The sequence below is a fragment of the Engraulis encrasicolus genome, chromosome 5, assembly GCF_034702125.1.
Source record: "Engraulis encrasicolus isolate BLACKSEA-1 chromosome 5, IST_EnEncr_1.0, whole genome shotgun sequence".
Lineage (NCBI taxonomy): Eukaryota > Metazoa > Chordata > Actinopteri > Clupeiformes > Engraulidae > Engraulis > Engraulis encrasicolus.
Window position 1 is genome coordinate 23,608,845 of NC_085861.1, and position 19,760 is coordinate 23,628,604.

Below are 19,760 nucleotides of genomic sequence, written 5' to 3' on the forward strand. Positions count from 1 at the left end.
TCAGAGATCACTCAGACATTTGTTTCTACTGGCCCACTGCTATCCTACCAGAGAGACTGGATAATCTTTCAACCTTTGCTTCTAGTCTACTGCTTGCCAGAGTTGCTTGTTACCCAATGGCTCCCCCTGCCGACACTGTGGACACTTCTCAAGCGTCAAAACGCGCATGCCTTCTGGTTGCTAGTGCTACTAGCAGCAGCACTGATATTAAACACACTGAACTGTGTGCACAAAAAGCTCGGTGTGCCTCGACCGTTACTTTAAAGTTGCAAGCAAATCCAACCACCTACGACACCGGGAGATTGAGGACACCATATTTTGAGTGTTTTTACGTCGAACTGCTGAAGGTTGGTGAAATATTAACTTCAAGAATGAAATGGAAAGAAATAATCTAACAGGAGTAAAACCCTGGTCAATTAACCTTTGCTCACATAAGCTCAAAGCTCTATGTCTATGCTCCAAGCTCTACGTTGTTGCTTCTGTGGCTACCGTATGTAACATTTCTATCACAATGGCCGATTGGAGATGTCAGAGTGTAGAGCCATGACTGGGACGTGTAAATAGTTTATTGTTCCAATTTACCATTAGCTATTCTCATCTGCTGTCATGAACTAGAAACTAACGACCCTGTTAGCATACGCTTGCCCTGCCAGTGTGTCATCCGCTAGCATACGGTAGCTCAAGATTAGAACTAGTTCTAGAGAGCTATTACAGGTTGCGGTCTGGTCACCAAATTGCATTTTATTCCAAGCCAGGTGGACACGCATTGGATGGTGACGATCTCTGCGCACGTGCATGTTTACCTGAACTAATTCTATTATGGCACCGCTTGCTAAAAATCAGCTGGTATTGGGGTAACGTTATTTGTTATGGCTGGGTTCTGCTTTTCAGTAGCCTAAAACCATTAACGTATCAGTAAAAAACAGTTATCAGCCGCTATGTTTTGGAGTAGCAGCTGCTCTATATTGACTAACTTTGCACACAACGAAATTGCATTCATGGCTCACCCAAGGGAGCAGTGCGGCAGGACCGTGCTCAGGGTACCTAAATCAGGAAGGGGGATGGGGGGAGCACTGGTTAATTACTCCCCCCATCAACCTGGCTGGTTGGGAGTCGAACTGGCAACCTTTGGGCTACAAGTCTAAGACCTTAACCGTTTACCCATGACTGCCCACCTATCATTAAGCTCAGCACTACAGATGGCCCCACACGTTTAGTCAGTCAAGTCAATCTTATTTGAACTCAGAAGTCTTCCAATATCTTATTAGAATCGTAGAACTAGAACTTGAGACTTTTAGCCATTTACCAATATAAGCAAGATTTTCTTGATCTGGTTATGAGTCACTTGGTCTAACAGCTGGTCTAGGTGGAACAGTGGTATAAAAAGTACTGGAGGAAACCCTGGTCTGCACTTTCCTCCATCACCAACTGAATGCCTTTGCCCTTGCCCTTGTTCTCTTAGCAGGTACCAGCCATGGCGCGTGGGCACCAGAAGCTCCAGTCGCAGCAGAAGAACGCCAAGAAGCAGGCGGAGGCGAAGAAGAGCAAAGGGCACGACCAGAAGACAGCCGCCAAGGCTGCCCTCGTCTACACATGCACCGTGTGTCGGGTACGAGCTCCCATCCCCATCGCATTTCATAGGCTATTTATTAATAATGCTCATAGCTTACTTGGTCACTGATGTTTTATAGTAGCAGACGTCAGGTGGCACAACCACAGTTATTACCACTCTTGTGTAAATTATATAAATTGATTGATAAATCAGAATTAACATACTATTAACGGATTTGCTTTTTTGGTAATCCAGAAAAAACACATTTATACAGTAGTTGCTTTAATTGTGGTTGCACCCAGAGGCGCATCTCGCCACCAGGCAAGGCAGGCAGCCGCTTGGGGCCCCTAGATAGTGAATAGCAGCCCATACTGTACTACAGGAATGGTGATTTTGGTGCAAATGTTCATTCTTTTGCATTTTCGCTTGGGGCCCCACCTGAACCTAGAATCGCCTCTGGTTGTACCACCCTGACGTCGGCTACTAAAAACGTCAATGACCCAACTAAGTGGTAGATAACAGCATGACAGTGTTTTTCTGTTACAACATGATGCTCTAAGCTCAGAAGAGGAAGTGATTGAAAACAAAAAGATCAGAGCTAGCGTAGCTGCCTACCTCAAAATAAATGAGACACAGAGTTGCTGAGAAACTAAGCTTCTTCTTTGACTTAATATTAACAATAGATGCACAATGGACAAGCAACAGCAAATAAAATAGCTACTCTAGTACCATAAATTAGAATAAGATGGCTACTAAAGTGGATAGTGACACTGTGAAATTATTACGCTTACTAGTCACAGCCAGGTTTTGCCAGTGTCTGGCTGATTGGCTGGTGCTCATGTCAAGCCCTTGTGCTGTCAGTCATAAAAAGTTGTTGAACCATTCTGGGCTACGTTTCCCAAAAACTTTTAAGTAGTAAGAATGAGGTGCCCCTTTGCCAATAGCCGTATACACTCACCGGCCACTTCATTAGGAACACTTCTCTAGTGCTGGGTTTGACCCCCTTTTACCTTCAGAACTGCCTGAATTGCCTGCAACAATACTCGGGTAGGCTGTGGCATTCCAACAAAGATAAATTGGTACTAATTGGCCCAAATTGTGTCAAGAAAATATCCTTATGTCATTATATCCCCAGCCTGAAACGTTGATGTAAAGCAGTGTTGACCCATGTTTTAATGTTGTTGACACCAAATTCTGACTATTCCACCTGAGTGTTGCAGTAGATATCAAGACTCATCAGACCAGCCAACATTTTTCCGATCTTCTAGTGTTGTTTATGGTGGGTCTGTCCAAATTGTTGCCTCATGTTCCTGTTCTTAGCTGACAGGAGTGGCACCAAATGTGGTTTTCTGCTGCTGTAGCCCATTTGCCTCAAGATTTGAGGTGCTGTGTAATCAGGGATTCTCTTGTGCATACCTCCGTTGTAATGAGTGGTTATTTGACTTAATGTTGCCTTTGTATCAGCTCAAACCAGTCTGGCAATTCTCCTCTGACCTCTGCCATCAACAAGGCCTTTTTGCCCACAGAATCGCTGCTCACAGCATTTTTTTCCCTTTTTCATTCCATTCTTTGTAAACCCTAGAGATGGTTGTGTGTGAATATCCCAGTAGTTCAGTCTTTTCTGAAATACTCAAATCAGCCTTTTCGGCACCAACAGCCATGCCATGTTCAAAGTCATTTAAATTCTTTAACAAAGAGAAGACACCGGAGCAGCTCAGATGGGATGCTTTTTCTTTTTAATTCAAGTGCACAACATGTTAAGCTGCTCCGGTGTCTTCTCTTCGTTCAAGATTACCTGCCTCCGTTGATGCACCAGATGTAAAAACAGAAGCGCGTGGAACCCCCCCTTTTTTTTCATTTAAATTCTTTCTTCCCCATTATGATGCTCGGTTTTAACTGCATCAGATCATCTCGACCATGTTGACATGCACAAATGCATTGAGTTGCCCGCATGTGATTTGGCTGATCAGAAATTTGCCTCAATGAACAGTTGTAACGGGTGTTCCTAATATAGTGGCCGGTGAGTGTATATCAGCAATAGCTTTCATATCATCACAATTTTACCTTGTACATGCACTTTGCTCAAACATTGTATTTGGGTCATTCCACGCCAAATCAACAAGACCCCGCGCACTTAGGTCTCAAAAAATTCTGAAAATATTACCAAGTGTACCCATGGTACTTAAGAGAAACACTGTACATTTATTTGAATGTAAGATGTATACTCTCCGTGATGCAGCCAATTTTACTGGGGGAGGGGGGTGCCCATTTTGTTCACACTCTTTTTTTTGTCAACGTTCACAAGCCCGTAGCTCAAGAACTAAACTATGTAGGAAGCTCAAATTTGGCATGCTGGTACATAGATAGGAATAGTTTGTTGCAAAACTGTCAGTTTTGGTCTGTATGATCCTGCATCGTCATGGCATTCCCTCAAAGATGATACAAATTGTACTGGAGTTTTTGGCTGTGCTCTGTTTAGGCCTTCAGAAGACAGTGTTTCCCACAGAAATTTTGGAAACTATGGGGGCACTCTGTTTTTTTTTCTGTTGGCGGGGGGTGGGGGTGGGGGGGGGGGGGGCATTTCACGCGGGCCATTTGGGGGGGGGGGGCATGGAAATTCACGCGGCGTAAATGCAAAACGGCGAAACAATGAGTAAAGTATGACATTGGCGCATGGAGAAACTATAGGCCTACATTCCATCTATTTATGATTTGAGAATAACATTTTACCCATGACATGTTTAGTTGTACATTGTCATTTATATTTTAAAAACTGCAGTACAGTGAACCTTTTCTGTTCATTCGTCCCTCATGCAGGGGTCTATGCAATGAAAAAAAAAGAATAACAAAATAGGAGCAGAGATAAGAACTTAGGAGCACTGTGAAAATATTAACGCACATACAAAAAAGGTCTAAGAAAGTAGGCTATGCCTTATTCCACACACGCCTGTATTCTACATGAGGGGTGCTGGTCACAGGGCCAGTTCTTCAAAATTCCTCCCAGTGAAAGGGCTGAACAACATATTACACATTTATGTCTATATTCACATTCATTACACAATCATTTCTATATGCAGCCCGATGTCTCCTCTGCTGTGTCAATGAAGGCCTGTCGCCTAACTCATTATCATACAACTGTAAAACAAAGCCTGGGGAGTGTCAGTAAACTCATCCCAACTGTCCCTTCTCTGAAGGTTTATTGCTACCAAACCCAGGTTAACTACAATAACTTGACTAGGCTTTTGATCCCTCTGTCTTTCATGCACTCATGGTTTTCTCTATAGGATGTATTTACTCCAGAAGGAAAATGCGAAGGAAATCGTTTTTCAAACAAAACCGGAAATCATTTAAAAAAAAAAGTTAAAAAAAAAAATATAATTTTTTTTTTTTTTTTTTTTGTACATTTTCAGAAACTATGGCGGCCAAATTTAAACTATGGCGGTGCGCCATAGTTTCCTCAATGTATGGGAAACACTGGAAGACATATTTGTGCCCACATGGCCACTTGATTTTTTCCCCTTGTAGAGACAAGTAGGAACACTCTCATAAAAAGCTATAAATAGAAAGGAAACCCCATCAGTGTTTGACCAGAAGACCTCACAAGTCTGACAAATCATTTTGGGTGTCATTTTCAGAGCTCCAGAACCCCTTGTGGGATTGTCCACAGATTTTTATTTTGTTTTTTTCTTCATTCTCCATGAATTCTTCTTTTTAAAAATGCAAATGAGACTTGTCTTATGTGATGTTTTCTTTTGTAATTTCCAACCTGAGCATGGGCAACGTGCACATTGAGGGCAATACGTTTTCTATGCGTTTCTTCCGCTGCCATCTGCTGGTCAAAAAAAGTAACAACATGACTCCTTGTGCGTGATCTACTGTCTCTTTTGGTGTGCGAACCTGCTCCCACATTGAACGCTCCTGGAATCATTGAAATTGAAAGGGATACCTGCACCCCTGTACATGGACTCTCGGGTGATCATGTCTGGGCAAAATTTGCATCTTTACATTAAATGTAATCGAAATCATGTTGCTCTCTTTTTGCACTTTGCCCATGTTCAGGGTGGAAATTACAAAAGAAAACATCACATAAGACAAGTCTCATTGGCATTTGTAAAAAGAAGACTTCATGGAGAATGAAGAAAAATATAAAATAAAATTCTGTGGACAATCCCACAAGGTGTTCTGGTGCTCTGAAAATGACACCCAAAATGATTTGTCAGACTTGTGAGGTCTTCTGGTCAAACACTGATGGGGTTTCCTTTCTATTTATAGATTTTTATGGGAGTGTTTCTACTTGTATCTACAAGGGGAAAAAATCATGAGGCTATGTTGGGCACACGTATGTCTTCTGAAGGCCTAAACAGAGCACAGCCAAAAACTCCAGTACAATTTGTATCATCTTTGAGGGAATGCTATGACAATGCAGGATCATACAGACCAAAACTGACAGTTGTGCAACAAACTATTCCTATCTATGTACCAGCATGCCAAATTTGAGCTTCCTACATGGATTAGTTCTTGAGCTACGGGCTTGTGAACTTTGACAAAAAAAAGAGTGTGAACAAAATGGGTACCCCCCTCCCCCAGTGAAATTGGCTGAAACATCGAGAGTATACATCTTACATTCAAATAAAGTAACAGTGTTTCTCTTAAGTACCATGGGTACACTCAGTAATATTTTCAGAATTTTTTGAGACCTAAGTGCGCGGGCTCCTGTTGATTTGGCGTGGAATGACCCATTTGCTTTGTGCGAGACAAAAATATTGTATGTAAGCCAATACAATTATTGTCTGTAGTATAAACTTTTAATTATGTGATATTGCCCAGGGGCGCCTCATACTTGTACCTAGTACTATGTAGGCTAAAGTACTAGCCAGTACTCTGTGCCATTCTTCTCCCATGAGAAAATGACTAAAATGGGTGGTGGCTTTTGGGGATTTCTGGGTTTAGAAATATGAACATGTTGGCCAAAAATGACCTTGTGGTTTAGTATGTACAATGTAAAAGAAAATCAATTGGACAGACTTTGATCATGATGTTTGTTACTGATCTGATATAAAGATGTCGTGTCAGTAGTAGTGCAGCTGTGGTCTGTGCCACACTACTTATGTAAGAGATGATGCAATGCAATGAATTCATTATGCTTCATGGCATGCATGGTTTAAATGTATAAGCATACTTGTATAATACATTAATAAATATTTAGGGTCTTAATTCCAGCTCATTGACGATATTTCATTACAAGTGACTCCTTGTTGAGTACACAAAATCCATACCACTGACTGTCACTATATGCTTCTAGTGGTCGTTATATAAAAAAATACTTGACCCGAGGGGTAGGCAGGCCCAAGTGAAAAAAAAAGTGGTTGATCTGCTTTCTGAAGTACAGTAAGTTGGAAAGAAGAGTTGGATTTGGGCCTGAGGGCAATGTCTTCATATCTTAGATGATGCTGCGCTTGATGTGTCCCAACATTAAATTAGATTAGATTAGATTATCCTTTATTGTCTCTTCAGGAGAGAAATTCAGAATGGACATGAGAGAGTGTGATTCACAGTTAACATCAGATCACCACAACAGATAGACTTAGGACCACAAAGAACAAACAGACATATAAACAGGGTAACGGGGCCAAAACTGGAGCATTGTGTGTAACACTAACAATGGTTTTCTGAGTCATCCAAAGACATAATACAAACCTAGATATTGCACATACTCTGACCAAGGGCTATTGCTCAGAAAATAGTAAAAAAAAGTAAAAAAGAGAAGATAAAAAGTATAATGCATGAATGCTACATAAAAGTAACCCCCCCCACACACACACACACACACACACACACACACACACACACACACACACACACACAGAAGAAACCAGTCAAGTAGGCATTAAAGAAATAATAAAGAAACCTAACCTAACCTAATTACTGTAATTTTAGGTAGGGACTTATGAGCACTTTCACACATCTGACTATCTGAACATTTCTTTTCTTCATTGTATTCAGACGCAGATGCCAGATCCAAAGACGTTCAAGCAGCACTTCGAGAGCAAGCATCCCAAGTGTCCGCTGCCACCAGAGTTGGCTGACGTGGAGGCATAGTAGGGCAGGTCCCCTTGTCATGTTGGCCTCAGAGGGCCTGCCACCTCTCCCAGACCGCCTTTTGTGGAATACCTTCCTCCCTCTTTTCAGGACGGGCGCTGCTGCTAACTATACCTCGGGAGCCTGGCAGCAGTGCCTCATGGCCACGTTAACACAGTGACAATAACGATGACGACGACGACGACGACGATGATGATGATGATGATGATGAACTCTCAGAGATTTGATGAATATCATAATGTACATCACACACTTTGAACACGATCGACATTTTGTGCGTACTACTCATGCCACTAGCCAAGAGAGCTTGGGGACAAATTGGCAACTGAATCTGCCTCTTTTGTTGAAAATATTTGTAGAAATGTTTGCCCCTTTTGTTTTTTAAACAGTATCACCGATTTGTGTTATTACTTTTTTGTTTCTATTTCCTTTTAGATTTTTTTCCCTCTCAATTCCGTTGACTGATTCCAAGGTACATCTTCATGTTGTGTTGTATGTTGTGCTTGAGGAAGGTGCACCATGATTTTGAGAAGCAAAAGTGTGCTGTTTTTTTGTTTGTTTGTTTTCCTTTTCTTCAGTGCCCACGTACATTGTTCATAAAATATATTGAAGTATTTTTTGCCAGCTACATTCTAAAACTGAATATTTACATTTTATGCAAAACTTTGTGAATATGTGCATACACCCAGGTTTTACACTTAAATTTTATTGAACTTGGCCGTGATCACAATTTTATTGTATTCATATATTTGGTACGTGTCCATTTCCATTAGCGTTAACATTCCTGCATTACTATGTTTTGGGTATACTGGTGTTGACATCATTGCATTTTGTATCAAATTGAACTTGGGTCACAATCACCAAAGGGGTTTTTTTTTTTTTACAAAAAGCTTCTGTTTTGTGTCTGTACGTAATCTTCCACCATGTACTTTTTAAATCGAGGTAATTTGTTTTCTTGTGTTAGTTCCTCAACGTACTGGATTACTGGCCATAGTTGAGGACGTTGGTGTTTTTGTCATCATTGCACTAGTAAATCGATCTACTGTAATTGTCACGTGTGAAATGGCACTGTTTGCCCATTGGACTGACATGTCTAACTGGCAGTGGTTATCCATCCCATAACTATGAACCTCTGGTGTATTATAACAATTTAATAAAGTGTTACTTTGATAAGTGTTTCAGTATTTTTGTCCTTCTCTTAATTGTGGATTGTTCCTATTTCCCAAGGAAAATGTAGGGAAAAGTCCCTGATCAATATCCTCTCAGGTGTTCTCTGCTGGATGGTCACAATAGGAAATGGTGCTGTTTTCTTTTCCAGAAAGATATTAAGACTGGGACCCTCATGTTAACACTTTATTATTTTACAGAATCTCTCTCTCTCTCTCTCTCTCTCTCTCTCTCTCTCTCTCTCTCTCTCTCTCTCTCTCTCTCCCTCTCAGGGTGGGGCTGTTGGCAAACAAGTTATAAACCTGTTTCACCAGTCACAGTACACCACCCCACCTCATTGCACACACCCAAACTCCTTTTTCAAAGGCAGTAGGGCTTGGAATCGTATGGAATTATAATGTCAAAACGTGGTCCATTTTGTCAGAAGTAGGTACTGACTTCTTCCTATGTGAGGAGAGATCATTGTGACCATGTGAAGAAAAAGGCTTTCTCCAAAGAAAATGAGTCCTGAAAGGGACACAGGCTATTCGATCTGACTTCTAGTCTTTTCTGTCAGGAGGTATTCAGGCATTTTGTTACATTACGGAGATATGCAAATAAGTATACCGGTTTTTCCCTCCTTATGAAAACGTGCCTTTTCCCTATCCCAGCAAAAATAGGATACAATGTATCGAACGTGACTGTAGGCTGCTACATTTCTACAAAGCAAGCGTCCGAATTATTCGAGACGGCGGGCATTGTAGGTTTTGTAATGCAAATCAACGTTATTTTCATCACTTAATACTGCTGCTTTGTACGGGGTATAAAACGACACATATGCAGCTTTTGAGCTGATGGTTGATGTTGGACAGTCCATGATTCAGATATGACAGCATGAGAACAGTGTAGGAAAACTGGAGGGAAAAATTCTCAGAATGGAAGTCTGGAGTAATTTTCGTGCAATCACCGTGCACATCGTGAGGTGGTTGCCTTGGAAACCTTTGACGTCACCTGGCCCTGCCCTGTCCCTGCTCCCAGGGCTTGTGTGATTGGAGGGAAACCCCGTGGATTAGCCTGAGCGCTTGTGTGGGGATCAGCTGTGGAACGTAGTTAGCCAGGCGGACCAGGAACGCTAGTATTCCCTACACTCAGGTAAGAGGAAGTTGGTTTTCTTTTTAATTTCTTTCCAGTGATGCAAGGTTAAAATATCGCATTTAGCTGTTAAATTATCGTTGCAACTGTTCAAGCTCTCAATGTAGATATTTCAGTAGCAGAGTTACTGGTCCGACAGTAGCCTCCTAGCGTTTAGAGGCTAGCAAATTGTGGACGTTTAGCGAGAACAATAAAGGAATGGTGACCAGATAGTGAATGGCTAGTTTCTGGTCATGATGAGGGATGGTCCATCATTTCGTTGCTATTGGCAAGCTCAGTGCTATTGCCATGAAACACAGGCCCAAAATAGGCTGACTTGAGTTTGCTAGTGTGGCAATAGGAAATCTTTGCTCCTTCACCCGTCTGCAGTCACAATTTGCGATCAAAATTATTATGTAACTTCGCGTGGGCATACTCTGGTATTCTGGTAACATGTGTCTTGCTAATGTGCCTGCCTCTTTCGCATATTGTGAGATCTAAGATGATATGGCATGGGATTGTACATGGCATTTTTTCCGCGACTGAGTTGCGCGTTAGTATAAGATTACTTTCAGTTGCGGGGTTATTAATATTTCGTTTATTCGGGGAAACCATGGGCCACTGCCTAGTTAGACATGCAATACTCCTGGTGGGGAAATGATGGAATCCAACATAAATTAATTGCCGTCTAGGGACAATAAACCCACGGACTTGGCCGCTATAGAACTATAACTATAACCACGACTACCACCACGAGTCCCACAACCTGGCTGGTTTGACAGCTCCAGACAACCCAGTCAGAGCTCCCAAAGTTAGAAGCTGTTCCAACTTGATTAATGATAGGTTTATTGTCCTTGTTCCGTCTTGCTCAGTGTAACGCGGGCTGTCATCCTATTCATTCCTAACTGGACACTGAACGCATTACCTCATCTTGTAAGCACTTACTCCGTCGCTATTATCTTGCCAAGAAAAACTGTCGAGGCCTCGTCAATACACCCGCTACAGCTAGCGATAGCTTCGGCCATGGGTTGGGTCGAACAAAGGCTCACCACCAGCCTGTGAAAATGTTACGGTATCTGGGTTTTCCTCAGTCCTCTGTAGGGAACTGACCCAAATAAGACCTTGCGCGGGGCACGCGACAACCCTAGGAATATTCTTCTGTGCGCCTCTGAAAACGATTTAGAACACATTTCTCTACACCCATACACTGCTATCACAGGATGCATTCGGTTAGCCAGTGCATTCGTTGAAATGAGGAGGACCCACCTACAGGTTCATTCCACCTACAGATTCATTTCATCTGGCTTGTGCCGCTGAAATTACATCGCGTTATTGTTCTTATTATCCTTATCTGATAAATGGTTTGGAGCGTGCTGATGGGGGAGGAATTGGAGCATCCCCGTCTGTTGTGCTAACGCGGTAGATCGCTCAACCACCATATGCATCAGCGTGAGCGCTCCTTTTCGAATTGTCAATTTTCGGGTTTCGTTCTTGGGGGTTGACGGTAAAAACTACCGTATCACCATCCTGGAATATGTATGCCTACTAGAAGGATTAAATATAGTTAGCTACATGGGGACTGTAGTAGGCTACTGTGTTCGTCGGGTAAAATCTGACAAGCTGTGTGGGAATGGGGTGTGGTGGGGAACGAGAACACATCCGCATTTTTTAATGGCACGGTAGTGCTAGTGCCACCCCAGGCATGCTGGATAGGAGAGGAGCGGAGCGGCTGAGTGCTTTGACTAGCTTCCCTGTGGTATGGTCGCCTTCGGAGGTTTGGTATTTTTCATCATTGTCTGGATGTGTGAATCCCAAGGAGCCCGTTTCCTTTTTCTTTTTCTTTATGTCATTGTACACAAATGGTTAATGATTCATCACACATTTGGTTCATTTTTTGCCATGCATAGTTTTCCACCCACATCTTTTGAGCCATAAGCTGCACGTTTTATGTCAAGAGTGGTTGTTTGAGCTTTTGTTTTTCCCCTCCTCATCAGTAGCACCTGGCTAAGATAACCTGCAAGTAAATAGCCCACATGATGTCATTCAGTTTAGAAACCTGGCACTCCAATCTCCTCTGTTTGATGGTTTACCACTACCTCAAGGTTACCTTAAACTAGTTTACCATTTAACCAGCTTTGTGGAATACCCCTCCTGGTACTACCATGAACTGTAAATAGACCAGAGCGTACAGATAACAAGGCCAGGCTACCTCATCAGCCCCTTGTGCTTAAATCATTTGGGTAGTGGTCCAGCACCATGTTGTCAGTCTTATACTGTAGGTTTTCTGCTGAACAGAGAGTGGCCTCGTTATGGAGGACGTTAGAGCGGCCAGTCCCTTGTGTGTGAGGCTGCCTGTCCTAACCCAAATCTTCCAACTGAATCATTCATGACACTGCAATATACTACCCACCCCCACACATGCTGGACTCTCACAAGTCTCAAACGAGTACTACATACATGTATGTATGTTTAGCTCCTCAAAAAAGCTACCATTGTTGCTCATGAATGCCTCTGGATCATTTTTTTTAGTGTGACTTAAAGGAATGTCTTTTTGATGGTATTTTATGAGCTTGGGCAAGGGGAAATTAGGTTAGAGGCAAGCAAAGGAATAGCAAGCCTGGGCCATAAAGCTTTACTCACCACTGTAGTGTGGAGTGATTCACTGGACAGGCTTCACCAGTCGTGCGTGTGCGTGTGACCGTGTGTGTGTGACCGAGATCGTCCAACGCTAGTTAGTTCGCCCTTTGAGGCTCGAACCAGCGACCTTCCAGTTTACTCATTTCGGCATGGGAGGCACAGAACGATGCCACTGAGCTGAAAGTCCAAACCAATTGCTCAGCGCTACCACATCTGTACAACGTTTAGGAGAGAGGTTAACTAATCTTCTACCACCGAACTCTGCTAGTTGGCATCCGTTACATATGCGATGCGTGCGCTTTTGTATTCATTTCAATTAATACAATCGCTGATTTTGTTTATGCAACCCTGAGAACTCATGGAAAAAAACAGGAATCTACTAATTATTAGGGATGCACGGTACCACTTTTTTTGAAAACCGATATGAGTGCAAGTACATACATTTCTGTACTTGCAGATACAGAGCACCGATACTTTTACCCCAGCCCCAACAGAGTTGTTTCCACCTGTGATATTTCTTTCATTGTCCATTTCTATGTAGATTTAAATGTATGAGGCACGTCTTTTTCCCATGCTGCTTTCAAGTCAACAGAACATGAGATGTTGCGTTGTTTCGTGTAATAGCAGTGTCTGTGTCTGGTATCGGTAAGTGTTTGACGAGTAAGAGAATAATGAGCCAGTATCCGGGCCGATACCGATACCAGTATCTGTATCGGTGCATCCCTACTAATTATTATTATTATAATTAACGTGATGAGATATTGCGTTGTTTTGTGTAATAGGGGTATCGGTGCCTGGTATCGGCAAGTATCTGGCCCGATACCGATACCAGTATCTGTATCATTGCATCCCTACTAATTATTCTTATTCTTATTCTTCTGATTACCCCATGACAGCCGTGACACACGACAGCTTAAGCCATGGACAAGAGCGACCTGGTGGCCAAGGCCAAGCTGGCGGAGCAGGCCGAGCGCTATGACGACATGGCGGCGGCCATGAAGGCGGTGACGGAGGAGGGTGGCGAGCTCTCCAACGAGGAGCGCAACCTGCTTTCGGTGGCCTACAAGAACGTGGTGGGCGCCCGGCGCTCCAGCTGGCGCGTGGTCTCCAGCATCGAGGGCAAGTCCGAGGGCAGCGACAAGAAGCAGGCCATGGCCAAGGAGTACCGCGAGAAGATCGAGAAGGAGCTCAAGGACATCTGTAACGACGTGCTGGTGAGTGCGCGGAGTGCAGGAGTTTCACTAGAAGCTCCTCTTTGCTCTTTTTTGTGATGAAACTGACACCTGGCGAGGGTCAAAACGTTGTGCCAACTTTGTCACAGCAAGGGAGCTTTAACGATGTGCGGATAAGTCTTCCTTCATTTTCCTTTCCGGCATTCTACTATTCCCAGCAACCACAACAATGTGCACATACCATCTTGTTTCTAGTGAGGATATTGAATGGGTAGAAAACCCCCACTCAAAAAAGCTGCTCTGTACGGCTTTACAGTTGGGGAAAACTTAATGCGTCCTGCACGAAAGGAGGGCCGGCACAGAGGCAAGAGGTTGTTGGCCGTAGAAAATGACCAGAGAAACGAGCTGACATGCCGCCTCTGTCATAGTGCTAGGATGTGCTGGGAGGGGGGTTTCAGTGGAGGTGCCCTGCCAGACTCACATTGTGTGGTAGCCTATGATATTGAAATAGGAAATGGGTGGAGGAGTAGATTCAGGGGGGGTCCATCATTAGAATGCCTTCATTCATCAGTTTAACAAACAAAAAATGAGTAAGATTTAAGTTGAAAAGGGATGACGTAATGTAAGGAGAACGAGGTTGGAGTAGTTGGGACGAGACGGACCTGAATGTGTTCCTGTGTTGTCTACAGATTTGCCCTCTATTGTTATGCTTTTATCTTGAATCATGACTTGAGGCTGATGATCTTTGCCAAATTGCCAAAGTGCATGCAGATATTCTCTTTTTTTAACACATTTAACATGCCTGCAATTCTGTGGAAGGTGTCTCAGTCTGGCAAATTCCATTATACCTGTCCCACACAAGCCCAGGGCTTACCTGCTGAGATGCAACTGATTGCACTGTAGCGGTGTATGTGTGTGTGTGTCTCTGCTTGACGAGTGGGTGACAGTAATCCAGATGAGTCTCTCCTCTGATTACTCTAATTACCCCGGGGCCTAAGAAGAGGGCCCTCCTTCAGCCCAGCTCGTTACTGTTGCCCTGATCCCATTAGTCCCACACACACACACACACACACACACACACACACACACACACACACACACACACAGGCAGGTGTCCTCCTTGCCTCTGGGACAGGTGTGGCACTGTAGGTGACTTGCAGCCCCTGGGCAGCTTGTGAAATGCAAATTGTGCTGCCGGACTGACTTGGGGGCAAGGAGCAGAGCAGAGCAGTGCAGTGCAGCTTACCAGTCGGGGAAAACCTGATATGCATGATGGGACGTCTTCAGATGTTCTCAACCCTGTGCCTGCTTTATGGGTTTCACTTTAACACGTTGCCCATCCATTCACAAGACTGGAGAAGATTACTGGCACTATGGTATGGTTGTCTTGCGGTGGAGCCGGCTTTCTTTCATAAAACCCAGGTCGTAGCTTTCTAGTCAAATGAGAGCCTGGAGGTAGGCAAGCTGGAAGAAGGGATTATAATAAAGGAAGGATGAAAGGAATGGGCAATGGGCGGTCTTGACTTCTATGAATATTAAAACCAAAGTCTCATGCTTCTAACCACGTGGCACGCAACTGTTCCTCCCCGATGTGATGTCGCCACGGTTTGAACAAAGTGAGGTCCAGACAGTGTGATAAGACAGGGTAGCCGTGGGGTCTTAGGGTATTTTCAATCCCCTTTAAATAAACCAAACACAGTCCTCTTTAATTGAACCAAAAAGTGAACCGACAGCCAAAGGACTCTGGTTTTTGGTTATATTGTGAGCGTATTACAAAAACAACTGACTGCTCTTTCTTGTACTGTTGGGTGTTTACGGTGTGTTAGTCCCCTTTTTGATCACACCCGGTCCTCTAGAGATCTCCTTAAGTGATTACACCTAGTCATAAGTGTAACTTGTAAGCGAACTGTACTGGGACCATGACAATAAAGGTCCCAGTATGGTTCACTTCCAAGGAATGCTAAGTCAAAGGTCTCAGTTCGCATTTTGACTGAAAGGGACCCTTAAAAAAATGTCCCTGATTTAAGGCATTATAATTGTGTTCTGGGTCTTTAAGGAACAGTCCACCCCTTTTTTTTTTAAAAAAAGTCTTAAATTACATGTGGTCAAACCTGGGGAAACCCTGTAAGAGCTCATTCAACGGCTTTCGAATACACGATGACGATGGCATATTTGTTTGAACACATGATGTCCGTTGCAGTCCACCGAAAATATAGACGGAAATGTGCTTCATCAATACGGTCTGAGGCCATGTTGGAAATGTTCCCCCATAGGTCAGGGCGAGGTGCATTGATTTTGTCACTAGCTCACTGCACTATATAGCATATAATGACTATTGGATATTGTCGGATGCCACCATAGTCACTGTAGCTTTGTGACACAGTTCCACAGAGCATAGGAAGTGGATGAGCGAGGTTAGCTAGATAGCGGGTGTCAGGAAGAGAGCGGGAACAACACGCCCCACCCTGCCTGGTGTCTCCAGTCATACAGGCGACTCCTGTAGCGTAGGCCTCCGCTCACCCACGTGGTGACTCAGCCTAGAACAGCCTCCTCACGACCAGGAGGGAGAGGAGAGCGAATCGAGCGAGGGAGAATGGCTTCCTCTGGGATGTTTTTTGATGATCTAGGAAGCACAGGGACCCAAGTCCTGTAATCAGGGTGATCAGGGCCATTCTGAGTGAGGTTTTGTTGTGTCAAAAATCCCTGAAACGTCTTTTTGAATACGTTCTAATGGAATACATGAATAGCCTAAACCAAATCTTAAGCCTCTAACCACAGACATGCAGCAGCAGAGTAGAAATGTAAAGATGCAGTCGAATAAATGGGTCATTCGAAGGTTTGGAGTAGGCAGCAAACTGAAAGGTGACAAAATGTTGAACTACAGAGTGGAAATCACGAAAAAAGGGGAGACTGCAGCTTTCTTGCCCTCTGTCTAGACGTCCTTTAGAGCCAGTTGCCTCATGCACTCTCTTATTGGTACAGTACTGCTGCTGTTGTGTAATCCAGTGTGTACGCGGTTGAGCCATGTGCTTACAACTCTCTGACAGTCAGCCAGTGGCCTACGACCCATTTATTACGAGAACTAATCTGATTCTCTTGCAATGAATTCCCCCCCCCCACCTTGTAGAGGACGAGAGTGAGAAGAGGAGAGTATCAACAGAGGACGAGAGCGAGAGTAAAAGATAGAAGGGAAAGAGAAAGGCAGAAACGGATGAGTGAGAACAGACGTTATCTGATGCATCACTGGCTAGTCGGGGAGAATGCAGCCGGTTCAGCGATGACTCCACACTGGCTCATCATCACACCTCACACAGGAACAGCTTGTCCCTCTCCCTTCACGGAATAACCCCCATCCCCTGCTTTCTTTCTTTCTTTCTTTCTTTCTTTCTTTCTTTCTTTCTGTCATTCTGTCATTCTGTCATTCTTTCTCTGTTTGTCTGTTTGTCTGTTTGTCTGTCTGTCTGTCTGTCTGTCTCTCTCTCTCTCTCTCTCTCTCTCTCTCTCTCTCTCTCTCTCTCTCTCTCTCTCTCTCTCTCTCTCTCTCTCACACACACACATGTGCACACCTTATCTGTGTGTGTGTGTGTGTGTGGCTATGGGGCGAGGTCCCTTGAGTCTTAGTGAGTGTCGTTCTCTGCCTGAAGCCAGCCTGGAATGGCTGACATCACTGGAGGGGCCAGGGTGTGATTTGAGTCACGAGGGAGTGTGTGTGTCTGTGTGAGAGTGAAGCAAGCAAGCAAGCAGGCAGGCAGGCAGGCAGGCAACTGGAAGTTCCAGTTCTGTGCAGACTGAAGATGCCCCCCCCCCCTGCCTTCCTGGCTTTCAGGTCATCCCTCTCCGTGTTCTTTTTTGTATTTAATCTGCCATCTGAATGTGAACCCATCACACTGTGAGACTTGTGTAGCTTAAGACCTTTCCCGAATGTCAATCAAGCCAGTCCAGCAGGTTTTTTTTTTGGGGGGGGGGGTATTTTACTTGCGTGCCAAGGCTGTCTCTCACTGTGATCTCCCTCTCTGGTGATGCCTGGTCCAATCCCCCCTTGCCTTGTCGGCCTGATCCACACTTGGTGTAGCATAATGGTGGTAGTACATCGTACAGTAGACACTAATTGATGTTAAAGGAAATTAAGGTGTCTTGCTGCATGCATTGCACACACAGCGTGCATCTACTACATCAGATCCAGCTGTATCCTCATTACCGCAGAAATACACCAGCGGCGATCTGAGCGAGGCGAGCGGAAGTTATTGACTTTGTATTGAGTCGCACGACAAAAGCAATTCTGGAGACTAGAGCGATTTGCGTGACGAGCGCGACAGTTTGAAGTTGAAATCTTTTCAACTTTCTATGACGCGGTTCGGCGACAAGCCGCGGCAGCCAATGACTGTATAGAGGTCAGTGACCACAGCCAATGGGAATGCTTGAATGCTTTGCCTTCTGCCTGTACGGACATACTCTAGTCTCTTCAATCGCTCGTATCGCTTGCTGCTGCACTCTGTCGCTTGAATCGCATCGCGCCTGGTCTATTCGCGCGGTTATGCACGTCACCACAAATGTGCACTCTCATCTACATGCATGCACATGGGGACATGGGAGCCGGAGCAGGGTTGGGGTTGATATGTTCCATCCAGTCTTAAAGGAACAGTCCAGCTCATTTCAGGAAATTGCTCATATATAGTTCAGTCCCAGTATAGCCAAATTAAGCGTAGCAATGCAAGCCCATGAGAGCAAAAAAAACCTCATCAAATGTACTTATAGACTACTTTAAAATAAATGCTCTCTCTAATCTCTCTAATTCTGATACCAATACATCTAAATACTGAAAACATTGAGAAGAAAATGATATGCACATTCATTCATGAATAATGCTTGGAAATGCTGCAAATATGCGAAAATAAAAAAGAGTGGACTGTTCCTTTTAATGCAGTACATCGGCCCGGGGTTAGATGTTCTCTATGATTGGAGAGGGAGAGAGATTGTTTCTCCCCCCTGACACTCCTCCATCCATCCCAGCTCTACTGGTGACCAGTGTGTTGTGGTGCTGGTAGCAGCAGCAGCAGCCAGCAGCCATGCCTTTGGAGCGCTGGAGTGGTGCTGCAAATGGGGCACCTAAGTCACGCCCTCTACTTCCTGGTTCATGGGGCAGGGGGAGTCAAAAAATAATTACTGGGCTTGAAAATGAGTGCTTTTTTGACACCAATCCAAACCTTGGACCTCCACCTATGCACCACAAATCCAAAAATCACTCATTTTCAAGCCCAGTAATCATTTTTTGACTCCCTCTGCCCCATGAACCAGGAAGTAGAGGGCGTGACTTAGGTGCCCCATGAGCATGGAGGGAGGGAGGGGACTGCCGGAACTGTACTGAGCTGGTGAGGGAGTGCCGGAGCCAGTGAGCATGAGCCTGAGCGTGAGCCAGTGAGCATGAGCCTGAGCCTGAGCCAGTGAGCATGAGCCTGAGCCAGTGAGCATGAGCCTGAGCGTGAGCCTGAGCGTGTGCGTGACCTACTTCCCATGTGTCTGCTCGTGCGCGTGTGCTGCTCTGCTTCTTTTTTTTTTTTTTTTTTTTTTTCAATCCTCCTCTCGCCCTCCCTTCCCTCATCTAGGCTATCCCCCTTTCCTCACTGTCTTTCTGACTCGCGCTCCTTTTAGCTTTCTCGTCCTTGCTCATCCATAGTTCTCTCGTTCTCGCTGTCTTTTTCTTTCTCTCTCTCTCGCTCTCTCTCTCGCTCTCTCTCTCGCGCTCTCTCTCGCGCTCTCTCTCGCGCTCTCTCTCTCGCTCTCTCTCTCGCTCTCTCTCTCTCTCTCTCGCTCTCTCTCTCGCTCTCTCTCTCATGCACTCTGTCATCCTCTCAATCGCTCTCTCCCTTTTTTCTCTCTCTCTCACGTGTTCCCTCTCTCTCCATCTCCCCCTCGTTTCTGTCCTCCCTTTCTCTGTCACACACACCCACCCCCTCCCTGTTGCTTGTGCTTCTCTGGCACGCTCTTGTTCTCAATCTTCTCTCCTTGCCACTGTAGATGTTCAC

At 44.4% G+C, this 19,760-nt stretch overlaps 2 protein-coding genes across 2 annotated transcripts in view; both read left to right on the forward strand.

Moving 5' to 3' along the window:
* The first annotated feature begins 180 nt into the window (after nt 1–180).
* Nucleotides 181–8,835, forward strand: LOC134448417 (zinc finger protein 706). Its single transcript, XM_063198093.1, has 3 exons — nt 181–347; nt 1,463–1,609; nt 7,556–8,835. The coding sequence occupies exons 2-3, from the start codon at nt 1,475–1,477 to the stop codon at nt 7,649–7,651; spliced, it is 231 nt and encodes a 76-aa protein (XP_063054163.1). The 5' UTR covers nt 181–347; nt 1,463–1,474; the 3' UTR covers nt 7,652–8,835.
* Nucleotides 8,836–9,832: 997 nt separating this feature from the next.
* ywhabl (tyrosine 3-monooxygenase/tryptophan 5-monooxygenase activation protein, beta polypeptide like) overlaps nt 9,833–19,760 on the forward strand; it is a 24,341-nt gene continuing 14,413 nt past the window's right edge. Inside the window, exons 1-2 of the mRNA XM_063198965.1 lie at nt 9,833–9,949; nt 13,462–13,779. Coding sequence (XP_063055035.1) covers nt 13,486–13,779 — 294 coding nt within the window. The 5' untranslated portion in view covers nt 9,833–9,949; nt 13,462–13,485. The remainder of the gene's footprint in view (nt 9,950–13,461; nt 13,780–19,760) is intronic.